The sequence below is a fragment of the Vidua macroura genome, chromosome 1 (genome assembly GCF_024509145.1).
Source record: "Vidua macroura isolate BioBank_ID:100142 chromosome 1, ASM2450914v1, whole genome shotgun sequence".
Lineage (NCBI taxonomy): Eukaryota > Metazoa > Chordata > Aves > Passeriformes > Viduidae > Vidua > Vidua macroura.
The window spans coordinates 18573874-18590314 of record NC_071571.1 but is presented as its reverse complement, the minus strand read 5'-3'; the positions used below and the strand labels follow the sequence as shown (position 1 = coordinate 18590314).

Below are 16441 nucleotides of genomic sequence, written 5' to 3'. Positions count from 1 at the left end.
CTGTCTTTTTCCATCTCAAAGTACACATTTTAGTCTTTGACTTTTACTATGAAAGAAAATAAAACCCCTAGCCAGCAGCTCACCCTCACACAGCCACTTGCTCATTCTCCTCCCTTATGGGATGGGGGAGAGAATCAGAAGAGAAGAAGTGAAAAAACTTGAGGGTTGACATAAAGACAGTTTAATAGGTAAAGCAGAAATGTGAATGCAAGCAAAGCAAAACAAGGAATTCATTCACCACTTCCCATGGGCAGACAGGTGTTCAGGCATCCTCAGGAATGCAGGGCTCCATCACTTGTAACTGTTACTTGGTAAGACAAACGCTATCACTCTGAACATCCCACCTTTCTTCTCTTCCCTGGCTTTTAAATACTGAGCATGATGCTGTATAACATGGGATATCTTTGGTCATTTAAGGTCAGCTGTCCTGGCTGTGTCCCTTCCCAGGTTCTGGTGCACCTCCAGCCCCACACGCTGGTGGGATGAGAAGCAGAAAAAGCCTTGGCCCTGTATAAGGGCTACTCAGCAAAAATGAAAACATTCCTGTGTTATCAGCACTGTTTTCAGCACAAATCCAAAACACAGCCCCACACCAACTAGGTGAAGTAAATTAGCTATATCCCATTCATAACCAGCATGATTTCAGTTCTATGGCTATTACTTTGAGAAATGCAGAAGTAAAAGGTGCTTTGAGATTTCTTTTTCTTGGTTTTGGATTCTGGATTAATACAAGATTACTAGTACTTTGACTTTGTAACAGTTTGTAGGTGATGTGGATACTTTTTTATGAAGTTGGTTATTTCACCTATACCATGTTTGGGTTCTGGTAGACCATATGCAGTTAAAGATGATCTACAATGTTAAGCTAACTGAGACAGGAAAATTGAATGGATTCCTTCTGTATGCCATTCTGCTCACCTATTTCATGATATATATGTGACAGGTGTCTTTAAGTTACCTTGCAGACAGTGGAGCATTTCACAGAATGTAACATAATATGTAATTTAAACTTGTAATTTTTATAGGAATGAATAAAGGTGAGCAGTGACAATACATAGTTGTATTGATTTAGTTAATCTTGCACCATTCTGGAAGTTATAAAGTGCTACTCAAGTCTTGGCACTGCATAGTCATTACTAACAATTAATATTAAATTGCAGATAACAGAAGCAGTGTATTTTAGTGTTGAATATAAAAGGAATAGCTCATTCTGAATAAGAGTTGGTAGTCTTGCACCTCATAGAAGCTTTGGATGGCATTTTTGTCATTGATTCTTGAGACTTTTTACCATTCATATTTAAAGTTATGACCATTATTCCTGTATTTAAGTGAGGCTTTTGAGTATTTAAGTAATTGAATCAAGAACTTAAGAACAAATGTTATGCTTAGAGCCGTAAGTATATGAATCATACTGGCAGTAGTGTCCTACCTCTCCCCATAAACTATCTCTTGCCTGTATCCTTTTATTACTGTGACTGTAGCAGCATAGCTGCTGTACTGAATTTTTCTGCTGTGGGTTCTACTGTTTAAAATGCTAGCTAGATGAATGTGTGAAAGAGGGCTGTTTTTATAAAAATAAGATATATTAGGATTTGAGTTTGAAACTTGGGAATTGTGATCATCTTTCATTCTGCAATTACTATTATAGTTATATTACTAATAGCTACTAGTCCCAAATAAGAGGCCAAGATCTGGCCTTTTATTTGGGACAAGCAAGAACTAGGCACAGCTTTATATTGAGGATGCTAGTTGTGATGTGACAGCTCAGGATTTACGTTGTTTTGTGACACAAAGTGCAGAAAATCTATAAATGACAAAAGAACAGATATGAGTACTCTGTACTAATAGAACATTCTGATACATTGAAATTATTTGAGGAAGTCAAATAATGGAAGCTGAAAAATGAGGGATTTAGGCATTCAGATGATTTTGCTTACAATATTCAATATGGAAAGTAGATTTTAAAATGCTATTGATGTTTAAAAACTTGGAACAGCCAAAGGTAGTGGAGGATAAGGATTTTTGTAATAGAGAAGGCATAAAAATGCAGTAATTCAAGGTCAACCCAAACAGTTTGGTCTTGAAGGACTCAGCACTGGTGGTTACTGATTGTGACATGTGTTTTAATTCTTCCAAAACAGTAGTTAGTGTCCTGTTCCCTGAACTCATGAGCTCTTGCTTCTCTGTTCTGCATCTGTCTCTTGTACCTATTACTGTCATCTTTCATGTTCCTTCACAGAACTAATAGAGCTCGCTAAAATAACAGAAAACTCTCCACTTGGTTTTTTGTTGCTGCTGCTCAGCAGTTTGAGTGGGCACAGGGGATGTCTGATAAGCTAAGCACTCTGAGAAAGATGAGAGTGGGGTCAGAAAACCTTTTTCTTCTTTTGTAACAGTGAATGGTTAAATGCTGAACTTTGGAATGTATTTAATCAAATAAACTCCTGTAGAAACCCCTTTCAAGAGAGCTATGCATTCCTGAGACAAAAATGAATTGCAAATAGGTGTAAATACGTTCAACAAGTTAAATGATACTTCCATGTGGAAATGTTATTAATTATGAATGCCATTTAAGAGAAAAGCTGAACTCATTAATTTCTTCTGTAATAGAAGAAATTCTATGTCATTAGAAGTGAACTATTGTTCACTTATATTATTCATTTTTTCCAAACTTCAAAGTCCAAAGTTTGAAAAGATGTATTTTATAACATCTCTTCTGCTGATAACAGATCAGAGCTAAAATGCAGTTACACATGTATCCTTAATTTGATATTTTGATGACATGCTGGTCCTCTATGCTGGTCTGACAAATGCTTCTCTGAAAGTAAGTTAAAATGAATGATCAAGTACTGATCTTTAGAGTAAGTAAACAAGTAAATGAGCTAAAAAATGAAGAATTGGAACCAAAGTGTATTTGTGAAGTCATATTATGTAATAATTTTGTAGATTGAATCTTTGTGTGAGAAATAGAAGCAATCAGAATGTATTTCCATCCCCTTCTTCATTCCCCTACCCCCTGCTCTACAAGACAGCAATGCACAGATGGCACTGTAGAATTCCAGCAATCTTGCACCATGTTTGTTTTGTCATCTAGCAACGTGTAGTTGGAGTTAAGATGGGATTACATAATTCTTTAGGTAAGAAACAAAAGCCAAAAATGAGATCCCTAGTGAGAAATAAATCTTTCTTATTAATCGTGATGCACAAACTCGAAGCCTTTTGTATTGGTATTTAGCTGCACCATAAATCTGGGCTCTTCAAGTTGTTCAGGACCAATATTGTTACAGGCTGCATGGCAATCATGCCTTATTTTTCTTACAGTAAGAAAGATTTCAGGAGCTGCCTGGATCTGGTCTTGTGAACCAGGATTTAAAGTCTCCTTTGGCAATTTTGTTGTTTGCCCTTTATTTTTTTAATATATTCTTCCTTGGAATTGTGTCTTCTGCTAAATCTTGGTTTTACGGAATGTACAGATTGAATTTATCAGCTCTGCACAGGAGTTTGGAATATCTGAACTCATTCCTAAGTATATAAATGGGATTTGTCCATTCTGCCTGCTATTAATGCTCCTTCAGCTTTCACTCACTGGCAATATTATTTTCAGTCCTTGTTAAGAGTAATTTCTGTCCTTTATTTTCCTGACAGTAAAGCTTGCAAAAGATCAGACATTTGATATCATTACCTTTCTTAGAATGGGGGGTTCCCATGTGATTTTATGGATGAATGTTTGTCTTGGTGAGCTGTTGCTGTTTTTTTGGACTTTTTTAAGAACTGTGACTGAACAGAGATCTTACAAAAGTGAAGCATGCAGAGTTGTCCATTAGGAGCTAACAGTTTGTTGTTTTTTTGGCAGTAGGGAAGATAGCTAGTTTGTGTGGCCTTTGAGACAGACTTGATTGGAAGCTGTCATATTTGTTAAATATTGTAGGGATTCATGTCCCTCTGTTAATCCTGTTCTGAATTCCAAAGGGGATATTTCAGAACTCTTATACTTTTATGCATCTTCGTGGTAGAAGAGGCTGCAACTGCAAGAAGTCATTTTGTGGGAACTACATCTCTTCAGCAGTCTCAGTAGCTTGTTGTTGAAATTTTTATTCTTATCAGTGTATTCTTGAGCATTTCTTTCAGAGATTTTCCTACAGTGTTCTCCAGTTCTTTGATGTTGTATGCATTTGAAGTCAATTCACATTCAGAAGTAACGCTTCTCAACTTTCCTTGGGAAGAAAAAAGATAATTAAAAAAAAAAAAAAAAGGAAAAATGGTGAGAGGAGGTATAATCTAAAAGGAGGAGGAATTGCAGAGTTAAGGACAGCAGATGTCTTGTGAATGAGATATTTGTATGCAGAAGGCCTTTGGATGGGTTACCCTTGCAGTGGCTTTCAGTGGAAAGCTGTAATCTTGGTAAACTGTCCTAGCAAACTTTGTCCTGGTAGTTTGGATCTGGGGGACAAATTTGATGCAGCTGTTGCTGCTTCACTTCACAAAAATCAAGTATATTCTTTCCAGACACTGAGTTGTTTATGCCCTCTTCCTTCCTGCTATTCTTGTGTCTCTTGTCCTTCCTGACACCTCCTTATGTGTAGAGACTACTGTTGATTTCAGTACATTACAAAACGTAATTTGAAGTCCTCCTAAGTGTTCCTTTGGTTAGAATTTTATGTTTCTTTGCCTTTTAGATGAAATTAACACTGGAAGTAAAAGAACACTAGAAAGTCAACAGAAAATACTGTAAAACCTGTTCATTCAGTTTTCTTATTGTTTACTGTTATTGTTGTGAAGTTTCATCCTACAGTGTATAAAAGTCAATGCACCTTGGCTCCAAAATTATAAATAAAAAAAATTCTTTAGGATGATTTGAATTTCCCAGTAGAATAGAGAAAGCCAAAGAAACTCAGGCAGTGGTTAGCCATTCCATAGCTTCCTTCTTGAAGCTTGTCTGGGGTTCAGTGAAATTGTTACTCAAGTTTTTCTAAACGCATCCACTGATGACGCAGTTTGGTAGCTTCACACTGGTGAAAGTCTTTTTTTATCAACAGAATCGATGGATAACGTGGCAGTTTTGGTGTAGCTGCTTCTGTTTTACCCTGATTCCTGCTTGCTTTTCTGTTAGTATGTGTAGCACTTTGGGGACTGTTACATTTGAGATGTTATTGAAAAGACTGTGCAGTGCATTTGAATCCTTCCTCTCTATAGTAGTTTTTTTTCTTTCTAATGTGTTTTCCAGGTCTAAAAAGAGACAAACAAGCAATCTCTCCTTGAGAAGAACACAAAAGAAAACAAACACAACCTCCCTGATCTAAAGCTCTTTCAACAAGCCTATATTAGATTTTAAAAATTTAAAACCTACCCTGTGGTGTATGTCATTGTAATTATGACATCTGCTTACTTTATTATGAAGGGAAAAACTCCATACTTCTATCCATGTGGCAGAGTGGGAAAAAACCCCCAAGTTCACTTGAGTGTGTAAAACCCCAGACCTAGAAATCCCCGTCAACTTTTTAAAGTGTACCTGTCTTTGAGTTACAAGAAGTGTACAAGGATTAAAAGGACTTTATATATTGTATCTAGCAAGTATAGTTTTACATAATATTTTGGTGTGATAGCTTTTTTACTTGATTTATGAGCTTTCTTATTTAAACTGTATTTCATTCCTGGCAAAATTAGTTTAATTAAATGGATTTGGGCTGGTTAGAGACAAGGTGATCTCTTAAGTCAGTCACCTGGTATTTACGGTTCATAAAGGTAGAGATAAAAGTGTTTTGCTTTCAGTTTTGCATCTAGGTTGTCAGTTAACCAATTTTACTTTACTGGAGAATTTGAGAATTTAATACAAATTTCTGTTACTCTCTCAGGCTGATTCCGTGAAATAAGTTTCTGATATTTCTTTCATTGTGACAGAAATAGAAAGGTGGCACTTGGTCATACCTGAATAGAGTGTGTGTGTTATTGCATCTCGTTCTGGTGCTTGATGAGAGTGGTTGTGCAGTTGCTGTTGAACAAATGATGTTCTTTTGAAAGTTTGGACAGTCATTTTGATAGTTAGAGAAAGATCAGCATGGGTAGTTTTTAAGATTCAGAACAGTTACTGAGTTTTCATTTGGCTATTTAGACTTGCACATCTTTTCAAGCTGCTCAATGGGATTTTTAAATCCCTTGTGTTGATCCATATGGTTGCTAGCTCTCTGTAGAAGCAGTCTGAACAAATAGCTGTACATTGTGATGTTCTGCAGAGTTTGCTGTTAGTTCACAAAAATTCCACAAATATGTAATTAAAGAAATAAAATACTCGAGTGCCACTAGCTTGTAAGAAACTTCCTCTCACAGCTGCAGTTTCTTTGCATCTTCTGACACCGACTGTCTAAGTAAACCATATTGCATTGCTAAGGAAAAAATGAGTTCTTTATGATTAGACTGGAAAAAATACTGAACTTCTGCGTTCTAAGTTTAATTGTTAGTTTTGTCAGACTTGCTATTTTTGTAAAGTATTTGTCTAAACGATTCAAACAAATACAGTTTGGGTCTGATTCTGTAATCCTCCAAAAATTGATTTCTGCCAGTATGAAAGACTTCTGTTATACTATAAAGGCTCTGGGATAAGAAGTTATTTTCTCTCCGTTGGCACAATCTTGTTCACAGTGCCAATGCTTCATTCATATTTAAGAAATAAAAATTTAAAAACTGATTACATTCTCAGGTCTTTTAGGAAGCACATTTGATTTGTATAGCTTTGATATTTTATTCAGTTTTCCATGGAAGATACTTATTTAGTCTGAAAAATAGATGTCCCTTTTTTGGAAATGAAATCTAAATCAGATTTCATATTCTTACGCATGGAGATGTCAGTAGGGGAGCCAAAGCTAAAACCTTGCATTAATTTACGTTAGTATCCCAACAAAAAATACTGTGCAGGTGCAGAGATGCAGCTAGATAGAAATCTTTGGTGAATGAAAATCTTTGAAACAGAAGCCATGTTTCTGTCTTTAGTCCAGTTTCTTTTGTTAAGTGATTATTGTAAAGATGGGTTATATTAACAGTGCATTCATAAATGCTGGTTATAATTGAAGAATTTCGGTTTGTGCACTTTTAAAACAAATATAAATACTTGATTTGCTTTATAAAATTATATTATAAAACATTCAAAACATTATTTTGTTTTCCTAATAGCACAGGACATTATTGCCATATCTCTTCAATTTTGACACTACTTGATACAGTATAGATTGGATTATGTTTAAAGTGAAGCTAAACTTAGTTTTTATTGTCTTTTACAACTTATAGAAGTATAAAGAGAAAGATAAACACAAGCAAAAATATAAGAAGCAGTCGGAGTCCTCACCATCTTTGGTTCCATCTCTTACTGTAACTACAGAAAAAGTAAGTCAATGTGTTTTTTCTCCTCTTTGACTTCAGTTATTTATGTCAAAATTTCATGATGTAATGGTTGCACTATATATACAGGAGCTTTATAATAGTATAAATTCTATAATTATCAAGGACTCTTGATATTTTTTCCTGTAATGTAAAATCTAAAATACTTGGAGGTTTATCATATGGAGAAAGGCTTAGAGTTTTGTACTTATATTTTGAGTTGGGTGCCAGTGATACTCCAGTAAATTTTCCTTAATTGAGGTATATTTAATAGCTTGAGAAGTTTTAGAAAGTCTTTACTTCAAAATTCACTTGTGTATGTTCAGCTGACACTGAACCTGTAAGCATTTAAAACTGGTAGTTATGGAATTACAGCTCAAGGTTCATATACTTATAATTTGCCTTATTAGCAGGTTGTTCTGTTAGGTTCTCTGACTTTCTTTTCTGTTGATGTGTTAGAAAATACCTAATTCCACCAGCAACATACAGGGTTAAATAATGACAGTTCTCATTGTACTCAGCAAGAGTACACTTTTGCTATCCACCAATAAAATGACACTAATGTTGGTGCTACAGAGTGGGCAGTACTATTGAGAAATGGGTTTTCTGATTTCAAAGTTGGAAAAAAACATTGTGTCCCATTCACATGGTGATGTTTGACATCAGAGTCAGGGAATCACTGCTTGAGTTGAACTGTGCTTAGTATACACAGATCATCATGTAAAGTGTTGAGGCTTGTGTTAACTGTGTGTGGTTTGGTTGCTGAGGTGTTATATTCAACAAATGTGTGTTTGCATATGGTACACCAAGACCTCATCAGGACGGGGTGAAGCAATTGAAATACCAGCTTTCTCTCATCTCTGAAAGTATTCTCTCAACTAGTGGTATCAATTTCAAGAATAGTCTCCAAGAAAGTTAGATTTTTAGTATGCTTTGCATATTTCTTTATTCTCAATAGTAAGATTAACTTGAGAATTCATACCTGCTAACATCCCATGATTTGTAGCTCACACTTCTGTTAAGAGTCTTGTTTCTTGTTCTGCTGTGTTCTCTTTGATGCTGTTGTGTCAAATGAGACTTAGTAGTCAGTGGTTTTCTGAAACTCTCAATAACTCTATTAAAAAAATAAACAGAACAAAAAGTAGAGTCAATTGATCACTTCGCTGGTTTGATTTAAGAGCAATTAGAGATTGCAATCAGTGAGTGTGACAGCTTTTATTGGAATTAGGTTGTAGTATCAACTGGTCCACATGATTGGTTATTTCAATTTATTAATTTGCCCAAAACATACTCTTTTTGAGTCTGAGACAACTTCTAAAATTCATATCCTGTAAGAGAAGCTTTGTGGGAACTTGTATGGAAACTTCTTTAAACTTTACAACCTCTGTTTAGTTTTTATACTGTGTATGATCTTACGTATGACGTTACCTTTCTTAAATTATATCCCTCTTGTACTTTGATTATCCAATCATCATAAGTTTTTACAAGAAGTGATATTACTGTATATTTCTGTAAAAGTGAAATATATGGAAATATTGAATATTTTTGGCCTATGGGAATATGCTTTTAATGCCGAAGACACAGCTGGATCCAGCTTTTCTGCTAAGCTTACTTTTAATTACTTTGTCCTCCCTATCCTTTTCCTAATTACAAAATTTATTCCTATGGATAGTCACAAGGATGAGCTAGAGCAAACACTAAAGTGAACAGAAAATCTCTAATTTTAGAACTTAAATTATAACTTAATTAAACTAAACCAGAATATTAATTCTGGAATTTAAATATCATCATGCCCATTTAGTTTTTTATTTACTATTTTGCATGTGGGTTTTCTTTACCTAACATGTTTGCTTCATTTATTGACTTTTTTTTACAGTGCTTCAAATCATCAGGAAAATTGGTGTTCAGCTTTTTATTGGTGTTTTTATTGGAAAATTGGTGTTCAGAAGTTCCTAAGTGTGATTATGTTTTTTTAAAAAGTATCTACATATGGAAGTGACTGTTTTTTTTTTGCTTTAGCTAGTTCCTTCAGTTAATTTTTTTTCCTAAGTCCTTTTAACACCATTTACATAAATTTGCTTTTCTAGGTTATAAACTCTTAATGCGTTCCTCAAAACTTTGAAATTTTAGTAATGAAACAAGCTTTATTTTCTTCTAAGATGAATATTTGGTTCAGAATATTGCATTAATGTATTACTTTTATGAGTCCTTTTACATGGAGTTGCTAGAATTGATTTGAACCTGATCTCTGTTTCACAACAGTCTGTCTTTGTATTGAATGCATGACTTTATCGTGATATATAATCACTTCTGCTACTATAATGTTCCTGTGGGGGAAACTGAAATTTGAAATGAAATTTGTTTTTCCTTTTTAAAGATGTTAAACCTTTGTAAGTCCAGTGGTAATGACCATTTATGCAGGTGATGTCTTAAAACATGTTTTTATCTCGATGAGTGGTTTCTTTAGATAGAATTATGAAAGGCTGCATGATAAACTGAATTTACTTTCTTTAGTATAGTTGAATTGCCTCTTGGTTCTGCAGAATTTAATTCCAAGAAATTTTACTGAGATTCCAGCCTCTGCTATTTTGAGAGGCACTTTTGTGCATCCCTGTAATGCCACAGCAAATGTTGTTCAGTCTGAATCAGTTAAGGTGGAAAAAGTTAGAAATAAGAAATGCCTGACTACTCTTTGATTAATTCAGTAGCACTACATTTTTTCACTTTTGGGACATAGATATAGAATGTTTTAAGAAGGAACTACAGTGACTTAGGAATTTGAATTCTTTGCTGCCTCTTCTTCTGCCTGCCTTCTTAGTTGGGAGGAGCCATCAGCCCCATATTTACTCCTGGTAGAAAATTTCTGTTTCACGTTTTGAGCTTCGGGTCCCTCCAGCAGTGTGGGGAGATGGGGAGTGAGGTTATGGTTAGTTCATCACTGGTTGCTCCTGAAGCTGCTTAAGGAGAAGAGTCCTCCCCCAGGTCCAGCATCCCTCCCATGGGAGACAGTCCTTCACAAACTTCTCCATCGCGAGTCCATCCCATGGGCTACGCTTCTCCACAGAGCTGCAACATGGATCACTTCTCCACAGGGTGCAGTCCTTCAGGCACAACCTGCCTTCAGTGTGGATCCCCCACAGGGTCACAAGTCCTATGAGTAAACCCGCTCCAGCATGGGATCCTTTCTCCACCGGTCTCCAGGTCCTGCCAGGAGCCTGCTCCTCAGGGTCACAGCCTCCTCTCAGGCATCCACTTGCTCTGTGTGGGTTTCTTCCATGGGCTGCAGGTCGATCTCTGCATCCCTGTGGATCTCGATAAGCTACAGGGGCACAGCAGCCTCACCATGGTCTTCATGGGATGCAGGGGAATCTCAGCTGTGGTGCCTGGAGCACCTCCTCCTCCTCTTTCTTCACTGACGTTGGTATCTGCAGAGTTGATTCTTTCACATGTTCTCAGTCCTTCTCTGGCTGCAATTCCATCTGCCCAATAACCCTTCTTTGGTTTTCCTTCTTTATTATGTTGTCACCATTTCTGATGGGCTCAGCCCTGGCCAGCGTTGGGTTGGTCCTGAAGCCACCTGGAATTGACTCTCCTGGACAGGGAGGATGCCTCTGGCAGCTTCTCACAGAAGACACCCTCCCCCCCCCCCCCCCCCCCCCCCTCCCCCCCGTAGCCCCACCTCTACCAAAACCTGGCCATGCAAACCCAGTGTTGGTTTTGGGGTTTTTTGGGTTGGTTGATTTTTGCTTGGACTCTGCTCTTACCATCTGGCATTTTTGTGGAGAATTACCTGCTGTGGTCCTTCCCCTCTCTGTGCAAAGGTGTACTGTCTTATACATCTGCACAGGGCTAAAGGCCACTCAAACCTTGGCACGTACTATGTGTACCAAGACTGATTACTCTATGTTTACCATAAATCCCCAGAAGTTTTAAGACTTGCTGCAGATGGATGGAGGAGATCTATCAGGGAGTGATAGATGGAGAGTGTAAAAATGACAGTAGCTCTCTGTGCTTAGGGTATATTTCATCATGTTAGTGTTTATGATTCTTTGAGTAAGCATGTAGATTTCAGTACACCTTATAGCACCTTCTGAAATGCGAATAGCTGTGGGAGCAAAATTTTCCAAGGCAGAACTGTGTTGTACATGCATATTCTTCAAAATCTACCAGGAGTGGGATTCAGACTTGCAGTCAAACTAAGTTACAGCACCGTGTTGGCAAATTAATGCTTTCTTGTCATTGCCTGGCCTGGTATGTAAATGGATTGAAGTATTTGCTTTCCTCAAAGCTTGTATATTTAATTGTCTTCTGTCATTTGCAACTGAAAAGTAAGGTTTATGTAAATGTCTTAGCTATTTTAGTAAAACATGGAAAACTTTGTACAGCTGCTATACAAAGCTTTGCAGAAAAGATGAAGAAACATTCTGTTGTAGGTTTAAAATCAGCAAGCATTCCATTTGGGGCAGGGAAAATGTGTGTGCTTAATTTTAAGAGGCATGTGTTTGTGTGGTCTTCAATGGAGATAACTGTAGATACTATTTTAAATTCTATTCTGTAAAGAACTGAAAAACAGACAAGCTCATTTTGAACAGATGAGTAGTTTCTAGGTTTGATCCATATTTTTTAATGAAGTTATTTTACTGGGTGTCTTGAGTATAAATAACAGTAGAATTTTTTTGCTTTTTCCTGATTTTGCTTTCATTTTCTTTCTTATGTTATTAAAATTCTGTTAGCACAACTCCACATTTTTTCCAGTCATGAGAAGAGTAATATTCCCTTGTATGGTTTCCTAATGTTGTGCATGCAGTTTCCCTGCCCACCTAATTACTTTCTGTGAAACCTCTTTTGACTATTGTTCACCAATAGGAACAATTCTGGCAAAATTTAACAGTCAAATAGTGGACCTAAAGATGAAATTTTTAAAGCCTTGTGGAGAGTGTTTGAGTGTAGGAAAAGGGCTAGAAATCTAGATAGGGGTTGCATTGGGAGCTCAAGAGTGTTTTTGTACCTGTCAGAGAGCGGGTTTGAAGTAAGTGTGTCTCGGTCATCTGTCTCATGTGTCTTCTTTACTCGGTGATTCTTAAGGAATTGGATGAATGGGGGATGGTTCACATGCCAGGGAGCTGATTTTGGTTTGGTGTTGAGGCTATAAGGTCTTAAAAATCCAAGTTCTTAGGTTTTGACACCTTGAACAGTTCCACTGCTGATGGAACAACATTTCCAGTTTAACAAAAAAAACATAAAATTGTATGTTAATAAAAGCATTAAAAGTTTATTTTCTAATTTTTAATTTTAAGCATAAAATAACAATATCCTATTTAAATAGGGTATAAAGACAATATCCATGAGATTTTTCCATTTACCTCAGTGAAGTAAAAATTTCAACCAAAGCCATTATGCATTTTTTTGCACAAAATGTTTTATATATTTCAGTTGTTTGCTGAGAATCTTCAGAGTTCCGCTGCTGTAATTCCTGCTGTTTCTAGTTACAGTAGTATTTGAACACTTCTGTGTTCATTTGAAAGAATGAGGTCCTTTAAACAGTTGTTAGAGTTTTTTGTGTGACTTGTTTCTTTAATTTCTTCTCTCTTTTAAAATGCCAGACGTACACAAGCACTAGCAACAACTCCATGTCAGGCTCCTTGAAGCGGTTGGAAGATACCTCAGCTCGATTTACAAATGCAAATTTCCAGGAAGTTCCTACACATGTTTCAAGTGGAAAAGATTCTTCAGAGGCTAGAGGGTCAGAGAGCAAAGGGAAGAAATCTGCAGGTCACAGCTCAGGTCAGAGGGGAAGAAAGCCTGGTGCTGGAAGAAATCCAGGAACAACTGTGACTGCAGCTAGCCCTTTTCAGCAAGGTACTGATTGTTAAGCAGTAACACAACTTCTGCTTTGACATGAATTAGATATTTTATGTATGCAGAACTTGAAAAGTAGTTAAACTTTTATCCTCAATACTGAGAATGTTATTTCAATTTAGGGAAAAACCGAACTTTTTTCAGGGTAAAAATGTTTGTTGCTATAACATGAAAAATAAGGTTGTACATTTTTAAAAGGCAGAACTGATGCTTTTGTTCAGACTGTTTAGGTTTTCTCTTTAGCTGCACACAGAAATGTCTTTACATGCCAGAAAGTTAGTCTGGGGTAAACTTTAATATGAATTTGAGTCTAGAGGTCTTAGCTCTTTAAGGGAGTAATACTCATGTTTTTTACTCAGAGCACTGGCTAAAGAACAGAACTGGACTACCTAATGCATAGGATGCATTGGCCCCTCAGTTGTTTTTAAAAATGCAAATATCTAAAGTATACTATTTTCTTCAGAGTGAAAGACCTTTCTACTTAATAGTTTTGTCATTGAAATATATGAACAGAAGGTGAGTATGTAAAAAGTATGTGAGGTTTATTTACCTTAGGTAGTACAAAATCTGTTACTTTTTGAGCTTGCTAAAACCAACTACATCCACTATGAACACTGCTTAAAAGCAAATCTTATTATGGCATCTTCATCAGAGTTGAAGAATTATTTAAAAAAAATAAAAAGGATTTTTATAATTCATTAATTATTAAAACATTATTTGGAAACACAACAAACTAGTTCTTGTGTAAAGTAATTTTTAGTAATTTTCACTGTAGTGTCTAGTAGCTGACTGTTGTTTATGCTTTGTGAAGGTGATTTTCCTTTTGAGATTATTTATGCAGTGAACACTTGTAAATTTGTCTAGAGCTCTTTCAATATTTCAGGTTTTTTACTTGAAAGGAGAGGAAGTTTTTTTGTTTAAATTCTCAAAACTTTGAAAGTTGAAAAGTTCTGGAATTCCTCATTTAAAGAAAAATCTTACTGCAGATTGCAGAATAGATCTTTATTATGTGCATGTATTTTCTTTTGGACTGTGCATTAACTGAAGTTGATATAACTTATTGAAAATACAAAACAATGATATTTTAATTTTCTAAAAATAGCTGTATTTATGTACATTTTATTTTTAATGGAATTCTTAACAAAATTTAGTGGAGTACTAATGAGAAAACAGTAATTTTAAAAGCACATGGGGTTTTTACACCTAATATCATAGTTAGGAATATTTTCTTGATGTTGACATCAGTCTGAATTCTGTGAAACAGCACCCACAGACACCCACCTGTATAAAATCAGTGAATTTCAGTGCAAGTAGATATTTGTATTTCCCAAGAGTGCTTCATTTTCTGCCTTGAATGCAGTAATACAGTGATGAAATTACTCCATTCCAAATACTGAAGAAGGAATGTAGTTCTATTACACAAAAGATCTTCATGGTTCTGTGACAGTGCTAAAGAAGTCTTTAAATGCAAATTCCATACACTGTTTTTCATTTTCTCTCTTGTACTTTTGAAGAATATGTCTTCTGTGGAACTCCTCCTCAGCTGGGGAGAATTAAGCCAATTGTTGTTCCCTTGACCTGTGTCAGACCCTTAATTTTAGGTAGAATGGTAAGGGAGATTGCAGGCATAGTGTATATGTGATCATAGCACATTTCTATCAGCTTTCTTTCTATATATCTGTATGTTCAAAAAAAAAAAAAACTACTCCAATTTGCACCAAGTGTTTGCTATGGTTTCAAAACATGATGGAATAGTACCAATGGTTTTATTCTTCTTTTATTCATTTTCACCTTGTTCGTGCCCCAGATGCAAATCTGAATCTCAGACAGGAATCTGAGAGTCATATACAGAAAAGTGAGGATCAGCAGGAGAACCAATCCAATGAGTTTATTTAAAGAGTTCTTTAGCTCTTTGTAAAGCTTTTCATAAAGTTCTTTCACATTAAAGTTTTTTCTTCTAAGATCATAATACTTCCCATCGGTTTTCATCAACTACAGGGAAAACTGTAATTGTACTTCTTTCTTTTTTTAGGAAGCTTTTTGGGCACTCCTGGGAGCATAAAGTCATCTTCTGGAAGTTCAGTTCAGTCTCCCCAAGATTTTTTGAGTTTTACAGACACAGATCTGCGAAGTGACAGTTTCACACATTCTCAACAGGCTTCATCAACCAAAGATGTACATAAAGGAGAGGCTGGGAGCCAAGAGGGAGGAGTAAATTGTTTCAGTTCCTTAATTGGTCTCCCTTCATCGTCAGCAGCTGTTCCCCAATCTAAAAACTTTGACAGCTCACCTGGAGACATAAGTAATCCAAGCCTTACTTCTACAGCATACAAACGAGCTCAAACTTCTGGACTAGAAGAAGAAACTGTAACAGAGAAGAAACGGAAAGGAAATAAGCAAAGTAAACATGGGCCTGGTAGACCTAAAGGAAATAAAAGTCAAGAAGGTCTTTCCCATCTTTCAGTTTCTTCTGCTTCCCCAACTTCATCTGTGGCATCTGCTGCAGGAAGTGTGACAAGCTCTGGTCTTCAAAAATCTCCAACTTTGCTCAGGAATGGAAGTTTACAAAGTCTTAGTGTTGGTTCATCTCCGGTGGGTTCAGGTAGGCATTTATTGGATTTGTTTTTTTACCTCAAAATAAGTTTTTATTATTTTAGCTATAATTCTGAGTATGCTTTTCAGGAACATAGTATCATTAAAGTATCATGAAAATCACACTGGGGGAAAAAGGACTGTTGGAAAAGTAAGTTTTGTTCCATGTATAGGTGCCACTGTGCTGTAGGTGGCTATAGTAGATGGACCTGTGTATTGACCTAGAGCCTATATAAATGCAGGCTTTGAAGCTGTAGGGGGAAAAATTGCATGTAAATAGGTTCTTTGAAAATTACATGTGACAGGTTTAGATTAAAAAAAAGGTGATAGTTAGTATGGACTTTGTCTGTGTGTTCTGTTACACAGAGAAAACAAAATTGGTACTCAGGTATGTCAGCTTTGCTGAATGTGTCCCTCAGTTCCATTTTCCCAGTTTAGCTTAACTGAAAATCAAAATGTCTACATGCAGAATGACCAGTTTAAACATGTAAAATTATATTCTGAGTCTGGACTCCTGTGCAGCTGGATGACATTTTTATATTCTCGTGTGCTATTTAGCAATTGAAATTGGCTGGTTTGTTCTTCCTCTGTTCTGAATGTTTATGCGCATCTGGGGCTGTGA

General features: G+C 36.2%; 1 protein-coding gene across 3 annotated transcripts in view; it reads left to right on the top strand.

Moving 5' to 3' along the window:
* The window catches only part of MLLT10 (MLLT10 histone lysine methyltransferase DOT1L cofactor), a 123671-nt gene that overhangs the window by 51916 nt on the left and 55314 nt on the right, over window positions 1-16441 (top strand). For all 3 annotated transcript variants that reach the window (XM_053971186.1, XM_053971178.1, XM_053971169.1), the window contains 3 exons: window positions 7279-7374; window positions 12972-13227; window positions 15260-15829. In XM_053971186.1, the coding sequence (XP_053827161.1) occupies window positions 7279-7374; window positions 12972-13227; window positions 15260-15829 (922 nt within the window). The remainder of the gene's footprint in view (window positions 1-7278; window positions 7375-12971; window positions 13228-15259; window positions 15830-16441) is intronic.